This window comes from Pipra filicauda, unplaced genomic scaffold, assembly GCF_003945595.2.
Source record: "Pipra filicauda isolate LSUMZ 115617 unplaced genomic scaffold, ASM394559v2 scaffold58_size5111680_pilon, whole genome shotgun sequence".
NCBI classification, from domain to species: domain Eukaryota; kingdom Metazoa; phylum Chordata; class Aves; order Passeriformes; family Pipridae; genus Pipra; species Pipra filicauda.
Window position 1 is genome coordinate 4449253 of NW_024104742.1, and position 13369 is coordinate 4462621.

Consider the following 13369-nt stretch of genomic DNA (forward strand, 5'->3'; position numbering starts at 1 on the left):
GTCTCTCAGGCTACCACTCTTAACAATAATTAGCTCTATTTTCTTACTTCATAGGAGTAGCTGCTGACATATTTAAGTTTGTGGGTTACAATCACAAAGAGGTGTCAGTCAAATATCTAAGATTTGCTAAATAAATAAATTTGTCTTGTTTCACTCTGAATCCAATACAAAAACAGATGTAAAAAATATACATACGTGGTGGACCAGGCAATCCTGGTGCTCCTGGCAGACCCGGTAAACCACCTCTGCCGGGAGGGCCTGGTAATCCAATTGTTGCTCTTCCTGGTTCTCCCACTTCACCCTTCACACCTGGAATACCTGGAGACCCTCCAGGGCCCATTCCATCTAGACAACAATGACACAGTGAGCAGCTCTCCAGCAGAAAACACATTCTAGTACTTTTAATGCTACGAAAATTACTGTTGTGCCCTGAACTATAACCATGTTAGCACAGAACAATGTGTAACTGTACACAAAGGAAAAAGTACTAATTGGAGGCACCAACTGGCTTAAATTTACACACTCCTTTGGTCATCCAAAAAGCTTCACAGCACTGCATTTAAGTCCCACTAATGAATTAGACAAATAACTATGTAAGACTGAGGGAGTTTTATTTTTTTATTCCCTTTCAATGAGACAATTTCCTTAGTAGTTCCTAGTCTCTGGATCATTGCAGGCCAGAACTTCACAGATGACATTCAAGTGAAAAAGATCTCTTGAGTGAGATCTTTGATGGGGCAAATGGGTTGCACCAGCCATGGGCTTATCTAGACAATCTGCTAGCTCTTTACTGCAAACATGAAAAGTCATTAAAAAAATTTAAGAAGCATTCACTAGGATTTAAAATGTAGAGGAAGGGTTCTGTCAACCAACTCAGTCAAAATGGAAATCAAACAACAGCCTCCTGTGTGCACTGCTACACCAAATAGTCACACATGAACACTTACCTGGGCTGTCATAACTGTGGCACTAACTCTGCTCCCATCCAGGTCAACACAATTGGCTTCCCTGCATGACATCCCTGTCTCCTATTTCTCATACAGCAGTCTGCAAATCAGTCAGCTGAAGGAGCAGGGACAGGCTTGCACCAATACCTTCACCATCTCCAGGCCACTATCCAGATAATTCCCAGCAAAAAACACAGCAAACAGCTTGTAAGGGCACTGTAAGCAGCTGCTTTACCTATCTCCAGGCCTGGAAACCCTGGAGCTCCTGGAAGGCCTGGTAAACCACTGATCCCTTCATCTCCTGGAGGACCAGGTATTCCCGGGTTTCCGGGGTCACCTGGTGCACCTATTAGACAAAGAGGAAAACAAGGAAGAAAATCTCAGAATTTCTGCTGGAAAACTCTTCAGTCAATTCCTGTAGTGGCCACTGATCTCATGGATAGCAAAGGCTGCCAAGCTGTTAGCAGGAAGCCTGTTAGTCAAAGTTAATAATAATGGGAAAAAATCCTCCTGAGCTGTTATAGAGGTTGTTTCAAACTTGACTACATGTGAAGGAAGAAGAATAGGACAGACCATACAATTTGTCCCCTTACCTTTATGGCTTCACAGACTGTTCTCATTGAGGCCTCAATCAACTGTGGCATTAATTAAGCTCATTTTCTCAACAATATTCTTACCACATTGAACAATAAATAACAGCAGAATGACATTCAGAGCCCTCATTACCAAGCAACACAAGGAAGCCACTTTTCCCTGGTACACTGAAGACAGACAGAGTAGACACACAGCACAGACTCTGTGCTTACAAACAGTCTGCCTCCCAGGCACAAAATTTCAACCTGCCTTGAAACAGATCATCCTGCAATGTGGGGATGAAAGGCTTTCTGTAAACTCTGAAGCTATAAACAAAGGACCAAACATATCCGTATGCCAACAATACAGAAATAAAAGGAAGCATAACAAGGGATGGGTTAGACCCAATATACAATGTGCAGAAGTGGTAAAATACAGTGAGAAAGAAACTTGGATGAGAAAAAGTGCTTTAGATGAGTTCCAAAACAAAATGGAAATGAGTACCTGAAATGACTACACCTTCCCTGTCAATAACGACAGGAGGGCCTGGGGGACCGATGTCACCTAATTCACCCTGCAGAGAAAACAGATTCATGCCACACTGAGATGGGTGATGGAGAGGAGGAGTGCTTGTCAGGAAACACACTGTATTGTGGTACCAATGTCTGTGGTCATTTTCTAACCATCATTCCTTGTGTTGCTGAAGAATTCACTTTGTTCTGGTATTCATAATCATCTGCTGTCCTGACTTACACCCTCCTGTCTGATGAAGCTGATGGCTGCCTCAGATAAGATGGCTGCTACTGTCCAGCTATCCTCTGAAGGCATCCCACTACCTCCATAGGAAGCATGGACTTGTATATACAATGTGTACTGGAGACCAGTTATTGTATCAGCACATTGACCAATATCAGGTAGATGATATCTGTTCACCTTGTGGTAAAAGCTGCTATGAACATACTCATTGTTAAAAGCATCCATCATTGCAGCTATCTGCTGCTTTGGAATCCTGAATTTCAATAATAGGAGCTTCTAGGAAAATGTACTGCTCCATAAAATCATCCAGGTAGAACAAGTAAGTTGTGATAAACTGCAGTGTCACTCCATCCTCTCACTGATACTCCCAGAGAGTATCAGATCCTCTTTGAAATAGCAAGTGCAAAATCTGACTGCTGTCCAAATTACCGTCATATTTATCATATAAATGCCATGCAGTGAGCCAAGGCAGTGCACACTTTGTTGTTCTTCAAGTAATATTCCTTTGTACATAAACCTCTACTACTACATCTTCCATGTGCTTTGCATGAAAAACCCCTTCTGTACCTGTATTTCATGTCTACCAACCCCAGAGCAATCTTGGTGGCAGATCAGTTTTTTTCACAGTGAACTACTATCCAAACATTTTCCACTCAGTTTACAGCTGTCTGACTCTTTAAATTGTGAGATACCCAGAAAATGTCTGCTATGCATTGTCTATCTCCAGTACGATGAACTGAACACATAATTTTCTACATTATCAGATCTAAGATCTCAGACAGCCTTGACAACTATCTTAACATTCACTTACTTCCACCTAATCTTGCCTCAGCTGTCCAGTAAATATGGCATTGCTGAAAGGATAAAGGAGACCAGAAAGGCTTCATCTACAATTCTAAGTCATGAAGTTGCATGATTGAACGTTGAAAAAATATTAAAATACCACAGTTCAACAACCAATCACTTTTATGCTTAACAATAAAGTAAATGATGAATTGAAACATACTGAAAATTATAGTGATACAGAGGTACAGAGAAGGTTTAACTAGGGCAACAATGCTTATTTATTCCTACAAACATCTTTAAAAAAGCAACGCTTTAGTGAGAAGTTACCTTCATGCCTTCTACCCCATCCAGTCCTGGATAGCCTGGAACACCTGGATGACCCTGCAAAATCACACAGGGAACACTGATACAGAGTGAGACAATAAGTGGCATTATTTGTTAGCTGAGACATCTTCAGTGCCTGGACTTGAACCACAAACCCAACTCATTGTCCTACCAAACATCTGAAGAAGAAATAGAGAAAATTGATGGCATCAATTTCTCAGCATTTGTAAAATATCAGAGCTCCTTTGGGCCTCCCTTTGCTATAAAGATGATGAGAACCTGTGAGGATGTGCAAGCCAGGAGGACACCTTGGAGTTCAACTTCAGTATATTTTGAAAAGGATGTACGTAAAATATAGAAGAAAGTGACTGAACACACAGGGTTACCTAGAGAGACAGATCAAGAGATTTAAAGTTTTATATGGACTTTCTACTTAGCTTCACTATTTTAAAATCCATCAGAGAACTTGCAGCCACTAGATAAGGAAGTCAGTAAACCTTAAGCAGCTAGATGGCTTCTGTAACTGTAAGCACAGTAAAAAATAAAAGAAATCTCACCTTTCTCCCTGGAATCCCATCAGATCCATCCAGTCCCAAAAGACCCTAGAGCAGCCAAAAAAATTAACTTTCAGAGGCTTCCTCTCAGGTTCATCTTATTAAATCAGGCTCCAAATATCTCAGCACCAAAGAATGAAAAGTTAAAATTTTCAGAAAGAGAAGCTACCACTGATTTTCCTATCTCTCAAATATTAACAATCATAATGGGAAGAATTTAACAGAATAATTGATAAAAGAAGTCTTATCTTATTTAGCCATTGTCTTTCTAATTGGCAGTTCAAGTTAATTAGGTCATGGTGTCTCAACTTCCTAAGAAGTTAGGTCATTAGTTTGTAATTATAAAGCCATAAATCTTAATGCAGTCAAGACTTTCTATCTGACAATTTATTCTGCATAGGCAGAACAGAATGCCTTGGTCTTCCTGTTGTCTATAAACACATCTCTGCAGGTGGTTTGAAGAACCTATGGCTGGTGTGTACCTGAGCACGCTGTTAACTTCCACATTCATTGGCCAGACAGACCAGTGTGTGGCCAGCTTGCCCCATTTTTTACCCAAATATCTATCTGTGTTCTCTCATGGCTGATTCTGGCACTGGCTAAGAGCTCATTAAAGTACGTGCAAGGCCTCTTTATTATCTTCATTTGGACTTCTGCAAGCTTCCTTTTCTGTGAAGCTTTCAAAAAAACTGGAAAAACACTGGCCCTGCAGTATCAAGCCCTCCACTCAATACTTCATATGACTTTCTTGGGCTGCCTTGTCTGTGTACATCTTCATCTCACCTTTAATCTGAGGCTTTATTGAGATAAGAATATCTACTGGTTCTCTTGTTGTATGGTGCTGGCTACTCTGGGACTCAGTCCTATGTCTGAGACTCTTATATGCTTTGGGAATGCTTCTGTTCATGAAAGGCCCACTTCATGTGTTTAAAAACAGGCATTTAAGGACTTTGTGAAGTTACCTACCCTGCCACCTGGTAAGCCAGGCACACCTTTTTCTCCTTTTTCTCCAACACCTCCAAATCCCTGAGGAAAAATATCAACATTAAGTTTGTGTTCTGTTTGGAACTGAACAGCACAGCCCTAAGTAAAGTGAGCACAAACCAATTTATTAACATAAACAGTACAACAGAGAGATAAAGGGAACTGACTGTTTCTGATGGGACTATTTTGCCCCAGGAAGAAAACCTCTATCAGCCAGACTTGGCAGGATGTGCAGTACAGTACCTTCTTCACTCCCCAAGAATTCCATCCATTTAAATCATGGTACATATTCCAGTTGCAAATGCAAGGGACAGCAAAGACCTGCCAATGCTACTCTGTATTCCATTCTACATTTAGAAATTATTTGAAATCTCATTTCTTAACTCTGGCAGCTCAAGGGAATGCTCAGAGCACGTTTTTCACTTCTAAAGCCTCAGAATGACACAAAGCTAGCATTTTCACGCTCAACATTGGGAAATGTTTGGTGGCTTTCCCAGTCAGCAAGAAATATCAAATCCAGAGACAGAACACCAGGATTTAATTTCAGCAAGAGTTACAGTAGTTAAGCAATTTTCAGGCTTCAGTCTTAAAATATCTTATGGTTGAGGTTAAGTTTGCACATATGTTCAGCTTCACCAGCTTCAATGGGTCTCTTGTGATGCATAAAGCTAAAAATGCACATAATGGAGCATGTCCAAAGAGGCTAATAACAAATTGTACTTCATGTACAGGTTTTTCTTGCACGTATTTCTACTAAGAACATCTGTACATTGAAGAAACTGGCAAACAATTTATCTTATTAGTCAGAAGTTCCTCAAAATATTTATTCCCTAAACTTAGTGAAACAACCTCTGTTTACAAAAGATTATAAGCTGGGAAATAGTTCTCTGGAATCCATGGATAATTTGTTGCTCTTGATTCATATAGAGAAGATGCTTAACATTGCTGAGTTTATGAGCACTAATGTTAAACAGCCCATTTTAACTGGCTATATATATAGACAGACAGAAAGATCTGCATGTGCTTTACAGCTTTAAAGTAAAATAACAAAAGATGTGTTTAGACATAATTAAAGGGGGAAAAAAAAGAATTTTTAAAGATGTCTGTGGGCCATCAAGGAACACTGCCATCAAGTGGCCATGTCCCGGGTACAGCTACGTGCAGGTTTCCTCTGAAATGTTGGCTGCCTTCTAAGTGGATGGTAGGACAGCATTATCTTCCTTGTATCTACAGCACAAAAAAATATCAGATTAGGGTTTACACTCAGCAAAAGGTCTTGTGGACATTCTTATCAGATTTTCAAAGTTCTCTGGTGCCTAGAAACTCCTGTGGAGATCTTGTGAGCTATTCAGAGAGTGTGGAACCATCTAACTCATAGTAGGCAAATATTAAAAACCCTTCTCTGTCCTTACCGGAATGCCAGGCAATCCTTTGTCTCCAGGTAATCCTTGAGGGCCCGGCTCACCCTGACAAGGGGGAAGAGATAAGCACAATAAATCACTGTGCCTGTGAAAGCAAGACTTTCCCCAATCCAGTCCTCATGCTCCTGACACCTAAAGCAAGGCCTTGTAATTTGTTTATCAGCAAATACACTGGATTTGTGTCACCATGTACCAGACAAAGTGTCTCTCAGCAGACAGACAGGTCCCAGATTAATTCAATATGCCTAATTTTAATGTGTGTAGAGAATTTTTAACAAGATCCATACAGCTTTTATAAAAACACTGATGACCTCAATATGTATCTCAGAGAATTCCAGACTAACAAAATAAAGGTGGGAAATCTGATTGTTTCAGAGCACTGTGCACCAAAGCAAGAGCTGGAGCTTTCATTTATTTTTCTAAATTGATTGGAGTTTTTCACTTCAGTTGACATAATTTCACAAATCCAACAAAACCAGACTACAGTTCATTTATTTTTAGGATTAATGATGAATACCTCAAATAGTTTTCAGATTTCTCCTTCTCAGAGGTGTGCATTTTGTAGTGGCCCACAATGCTCTGAGCTAAGAATATTTTTATTCAATAGCCATTTGACAGAACAAACTAGTACAGAAAATTCTTTTGATTCGGAAATGTAAGAGCTCTCACTGTCCAGTAATTTTGCTAATTCTTGAGTGAAGGTGCATGGGGAGGGAGAGGGTCTGTGAACTGCATTTACAGACCTTTTCTCCTTGCTTTCCTTTTGGAAATCCCATGAATTCCAGTATGCCAGTGGATGGTGGGGGACCTGGAGGACCAGGCAGCCCTACATCGCCCTGTTGACAAAAGAGGAAGATATTAGGACATGCAGAACATGTTTAATTTTCTATGGAAGTGACCTGCAAATCAGAAGAAAAACAATTCTAATTATATCTCACGTATCTAAATCTGTGTGCCTGAATGCTGGCACAGGAGGTTGGTCATGGAAGTCAGAAGTTCAGAAGGAAAATTAAGATGACCAAAATGCATTTGTTTCCAAAGACTTGTGGGCATAAAAACATGGCAAGGGGAAAAAAAAAGAAAAGGCTCAGCGCTTAAATCAACAGGAAAACATTCCAGAAAAACTTCGGGAAGAAATATCAAAGAAAAAAAAGGAAGGAGCTATTAGAAATGTAGAATGCTGAGAATTAATTTTAACAGCAGCAGAACCAAGTCTCAAATCGAGAACTTTAAGAAGCCCCATTATGACAGTGTAAATTCTCACACAGAATGCAGGACATCCATTTAGGGTACTGAGACAATAAATTAGGTGTTGGTTGACCCAAAGAATATCATGAAAACTAAAAAGAATGAAGTCAGTGGAATAATTCAAAATGAGGTGAGGGTTAAAAGCAACTGAAAGAAGGAGATTGAAAAGATGTCTAAGGACCTCATGTCTTGATAACCACAAAAATACTCAATATTTTCCCCTTCCTCTTCTTCACCCAGAGAAAGCTCCCATTCTTTTTTTGTGTACCAACAGATAAGGAACCAGCAAGACTCTTTAGTATTTGGACTGTTAATCAGTCCAAGAGAGGAAAAGAAAAAGGAAAGGAAGAGAATGCTGGAATCTAGCAACTTTCTAGAGGAGTAAGCTGTGATGGAACACTAGAGTATTATTTCATGCTCCCTCCATAACAGAACAAGTTTCACCTACCTTTTCTCCTTTCTCTCCTTGGAAGCCTAATCCCATGTTACCCTAGGAGAGGAAAAAAACCAGGATGAATGAATAATAAAACAACAGCAACAACATCATCACTATCCTCTAGGCCCACAGCACTGTTAAAAACACAACAATCAGGTGTAAAAGGAAGACAGGAAAGGTAGGTACTTACTTTTGGACCTGGTGGCCCAGGAGGACCCACTGGACCCTAGATATGAACAAGAGCAAGATTTTATTCCTCTTGACTTAATTAGGATGCAATTGAAGCAATGCTGGGATCTGCAGTGGTACCTGAACTTTCTTGCCTCCAAACCAAAAGTGATACACGTGGTCCTAAGTCTTGGCATCTCTACTAGCACAGCCCTTTGGCACTGTCCTTAATTAAGAGCAAACTTCAACTTAAAGTCAACAAACATGTAGCTTGTTTTTACCTCTTCCCAATGGAAACTCTCTTGTAGGATCTTGAAAAGGCAACTCTAGCACAGTTCATGATAACAAAGGCTCCCAACATGCAGAGATCAGACTATTCCCTCTAGTCCTGAGACCAGGAAGGGCTCAGAACAGTATAATGTAGTGTTTGTACACAGCACCCTAGAGCTTTGCTGGAGCCCTCACTCATGATTGTTGCTCTGGACACTCCAGAGAGGAGACCTGTGATCAGATTAAACTATCCAAGACTGAGCATTCTGTGCTTGAAGTCAGCTGTGCTCAGTCCTTTCAGATGCACACACATTTGCTCGTTGTCAGGATACAAATGCAGACCAGGAGGGAAAACCACCAAGAGTTTGAACTGTTCTATCAACAAGTGCAATGCCTGAGGTCTCTTACCTGCAAACCTGGTAACCCTATAGGGCCTGCAGAACCTACTGGACCTGGAAAACCTTTTGGGCCCTACAAGGAAAACAGAGGACAAGCAGTGTATGTGCAGCATTTACCCCATCAAACCCCAACCAAAGATGAAGTGAGTCTCAGGAAACATTAAATAATATCCCCTAATTAAGTATGCCAATTTAAATACTGTAACAATCTATTTCACATGATTAGATGTATTTTGGAAATCAAAGTTACAGAGTTCAGTGGTAGAAGGAGTTTGGTTTGAAAAAGGAATAATGGAATAGATAATTCTGACTTTCTCCACCATAATGTGAATCCACTCTTACCATTACAGGGCTGGAACTGCTCACACTACTGCTATCACACATAAATACACATCCCAATAATCTGAAAAGTGTCCTTGAGAACTAATACCTGAAAATGTACCTACTTAATATTCTTTAAAATCATTATTTCCCAAATTAAATAACTTACAGGAATTCCATCCAATCCAGGAAGACCATTTTCTCCCTAGAAATTATAAATGAATGAGTAAAAATTACAGAGGTCAAGGAAAATTATCAGGTCAAGTGTAAATGGGAAAGTAATTTGAAATCTGTGCTACCATATTTGAATTGGGTAATGGTGAGCTTCCAAAACTCAGGAGAAATTACAACCATTTTTTTTATGTGTAACAAGAGAAAATTAATTTTAAAAAATTATAAGACCACTCTAAATTATGCAAAAGCATACCATTATAATATAAAACTACCCGTATTCCCCATAAATATAGTAGTAAATAAATAGAGACCTACTTAACTTTTACCAGCTTATGAGTGTATATAATGGGGTAGAATTTTACAAGAGTTCCTAATTTTGACCAATAAAGTCAGTGTGAAAGGCCTTATATGACAGAGGAAATTTCTTAATATTTTCAATATTTAATGAAGCATAAGGCTGCTAAAAATTGCTGAATTGAGCACCATAAGAGGTACTGAATCTTTTGTAGATTTATTCCAAAGTTAGTACTTCTGGCAAAAATCAAAATCATGGTAGGCTGGTGAGTGTTTGTTTCAAGGCAACAGAGAACAAAATTTTTTACATAAGAATATTCAAGAACCTGTTCAAGAACCTAGTTTGTATTTTCTATACAAGAAAATAAAAATAAAAATAATTACAGACTTGATACAGACCTTTCAGGGTAAGTTCCTTATTGACTTCACAGCCAAAAACCATGAAATACTCTAAGTGGAATATGACTTCATGTATGTAAACCAAGAATATCACTGATTACTTACTAGTACCTTCCAGTACAAAAAAAACACTGGGAGGCAGCTGAGTCTCACAGCAGGAATCATAATATGCACTGAGCAGGAACAGGATGAGCATCTCAGCATGGGAGGAACAAGATCTCTGCACAGACTAAGCAACTCCAAGTTCTGAGAGCATCCTGTGTTGTCATTAATGAAGTTATTCTCGAGCCTTTTTCACAGCTCTGCATTCAGACATGCCCAAGACACCCAGGACTGACACCATGAGCAATTGAACCTGCAGTGTCAGCCCTGCAACCTGTAGGATATCAAAGTATTCCTTGTATTGCATTTTCTCCTGTGTAATGACAAGTCTTACCTTCATTCCTTTAAGACCACCTTGAGCAAAAACAGGTTCTCCTTTAATGCCTTTTGGGCCAGGACGACCCTGGTTTAAAAAAAAAAAAAAAAAAAGGGTAAAAAATAAATTTTGGGGAAAAAAAATACTGCTTTAGTTCTGAAAGAATCTATATTCAGCATAATGAACAAGGCAAACTCCTGGCTCCAATAAACTGTAAAAGTACCACTGATCCTTTGTCAGAGAAGCTGTGCTATTGTGAGAACTAAAGACTTCCTGCAGCTTTAGAAACACAAGGTTCTGCAAACATCTTCTCTGGAATTTTCCTGCTTATATTAGCTTTCCATTTTATTTTAGGCCTTTGACAACTTTAGATCCCATTTGAATTCGTTTGACATGGTGTAACCCCCCTGTTCATATGCATAACAATGCCATCCAAGAAGGACCTTGACAGGCTTGATGGGTGGGCTCATGCAAACCTCACAAATTTCAACAGGGCCAAGTGCAAGACCCTGAAACTCAGCTGAGGCAATCCCAACCATGGATTCAGGCTTGGCTGAGTGGATTGAAAGCAGCCCTGGAGAAGGACTTGGGAGTACTTGTGGATGAAAAACTGAATATGAGCTGTCAGTGTGCACTCGCAGCCCACAAAGCCAGTCCTGTGCTGGGCTGCATCCAAAGCAGTGTGGGCAGCAGGTCAAGGGAGGGGGTTTTCCCTCTCCACTCTACTCTTATGAGACCCCACCTGGAGTGCTGCATCCAGCTCTGGAGGCCACAAAGATGCTCCAAGGGCTGGAGCACCTCTGCTATGGAGACAGGCTGAGAGAGCTGGGCTGTTCAGCCTGGAGAAGAGAATGCTCCAGGGAGACCTCAGAGCCCCTTCCAGTACCTAAAGGGGAGCCTACAGGAAAGCTGGAGAGGAGTTTTTTGTCAGGCGGTGTAGTGATAGGACAAGGGGGAATGGCTTCAAACTGACATAGGGTAGGTTTAGATGAGATATAATGAATAAATTCTTCCCTGTGAGGGTGTTGAGGCACTGGCACAGGTTGCCCAGAGAAGCTGTGGCTGTCCCATCCCTGGAAGTGTTCAAGGCCAGGTTGGATGAGCACCACTCTCTGTGGAGCTCTAGGGGAGCCCAGTTGAATATATTAAACATGTAACTTTAAGGTATCCAACGCAGACAAGATAAAACTCCAATCTGGTGGTAGAGAAGTGTTTTCAAAAGTAAAATATATACTTACTTATACATACATATAAAATAAATACCCTGGAAATTGAATTCTATTTAGCAGTCAGTGAGTCTGAAGCTTCTGGCTATCTTAAGGCCTGAAGGAAGGCATCCAAAATTTGATGAATAGACTTGAACATGTGGTAACATCCTTTCCTGAATCAGCATCCACTAACTTAAAACATGTCAGATACAAGATGTTCCACACTTTCTTCGGAGTTGGCTTGAATAGTGCCATTAACAATGGTATAATTTGGTGTGGGAGCATATTGAACCCACAGGATCTTCATTTTATCCTGAGTGGAATTTCAGTAAGAAAATTATACTGAGCTCTAACAGTTGTAATAAACTCAGGGTTATCCGAGTTCTTCCTAAGTACTTGGCAGTTACTTCTCCAGCAATGTCATGAAAAGTAAATCCTGGCTTAGTGACTACAGAACACTGCATTTGAGTTGGGACGTACAGGCAGCCCAGGTAGGCCAGGAAACCCATCTGATCCAGAAATGCCAGGACTCCCAGTGGTACCATTGCAGCCATCGAGGCCAGGCAGACCTCGAGGTCCAGGTTGCCCAGGATGACCCTGTGTAAAGGGAAAACAAGAGAATGACTAACAGGATCGATTATTTTATTAGTGATACTGTTGTCTCCAGAAAACTGCTCTCTTCCTTCCAAATGGCAACACAACCCAAAAGAAATGCACAACTCCCAGGCAAGCTCAGTGTATGGCAGACTGCAACGGAACGAGCGTCTTCAGCCAGCATTGTTTATCCTCCCTGAAGGTTAAATCCTAGAACACTGGCTGCATTCATCTGATTACCTTTTTCTCCGAGGGGTAATTTTCTGAAGTACATAACTTGTGCATGAGTAGGTCCCAAAAGGGCAATACTCATCCCACAGCAGTTCTGAAACATATGGCATGTAACAGTGTTAAACAGCACACAAGGGTGCACCTGACACCAGGAATGGGAGTTGCTCATGTGAAAACAAGAGCAGAGGCAGACTCAACAATACTGAGCATTTATAATTCCAATCTGCTTAGAGTTTCAGTGACTTCTCTTCCTTTCCAGCATGGATTCTTTCTTTTAATAGATCAACAGATGTTAAAGCTCCAGCATCAGGCCATTCAAGCAAAACAGCTTTACTTGTTATAGTGAACTTTAAACCTTAGGCAAAGCAACAGGGAGAAAGTACCAATTAAATTAACAACATTTTAAAAAAAGTATTTGTAATACCAATTATTAATCAAGCAGAGCAGAATTCAATTGTACCTAACCTTGATTTCACACCTCTTTTGCCCTGGTGCAGCTCTACTAATTTGACTGGAGTTCATGGTACTGGTGAAAAGGAAATCAAAGTTTGAGACTTTAGTTACTTTTTCTTCAGTGTCATACAGGTTATGTGAGGCAGAACACACAAAGGCAGAACTATCAGATACATTGCCCAGGTTTCAAGCAGTTCCTTATTCTATACTCCTTTTCCTATAAATGAGTCCTGTGGTGCTCAAAGACAGTGTTTTGAGGCAGGAAATAAAATTAAACTTATGGAGACAGTATTGGTAACTTGACAGTTCTCTCCCTCCCCTCTGTACACAGTGATCTTGATTCATCCCAAAAGTACTTTCATTTGATCCCAAAGATCCATCCTTAAGATATGGCACTAAACAAGGTATGACT

General features: G+C 40.3%; 1 protein-coding gene across 2 annotated transcripts in view; it reads right to left on the minus strand.

The window, feature by feature from the left end:
- The window catches only part of COL4A6 (collagen type IV alpha 6 chain), a 116048-nt gene that overhangs the window by 22563 nt on the left and 80116 nt on the right, over nt 1-13369 (minus strand). For both annotated transcript variants that reach the window (XM_027716439.2, XM_027716438.2), the window contains exons 6-19: nt 12160-12276; nt 10490-10558; nt 9356-9391; nt 8876-8938; nt 8220-8255; nt 8042-8083; nt 7089-7181; nt 6337-6390; nt 4907-4966; nt 3944-3988; nt 3390-3443; nt 2025-2094; nt 1183-1293; nt 196-345 (exon numbers count right to left, since the gene is read on the minus strand). In XM_027716439.2, the coding sequence (XP_027572240.1) occupies nt 196-345; nt 1183-1293; nt 2025-2094; nt 3390-3443; nt 3944-3988; nt 4907-4966; nt 6337-6390; nt 7089-7181; nt 8042-8083; nt 8220-8255; nt 8876-8938; nt 9356-9391; nt 10490-10558; nt 12160-12276 (1000 nt within the window). The remainder of the gene's footprint in view (nt 1-195; nt 346-1182; nt 1294-2024; nt 2095-3389; nt 3444-3943; nt 3989-4906; nt 4967-6336; nt 6391-7088; nt 7182-8041; nt 8084-8219; nt 8256-8875; nt 8939-9355; nt 9392-10489; nt 10559-12159; nt 12277-13369) is intronic.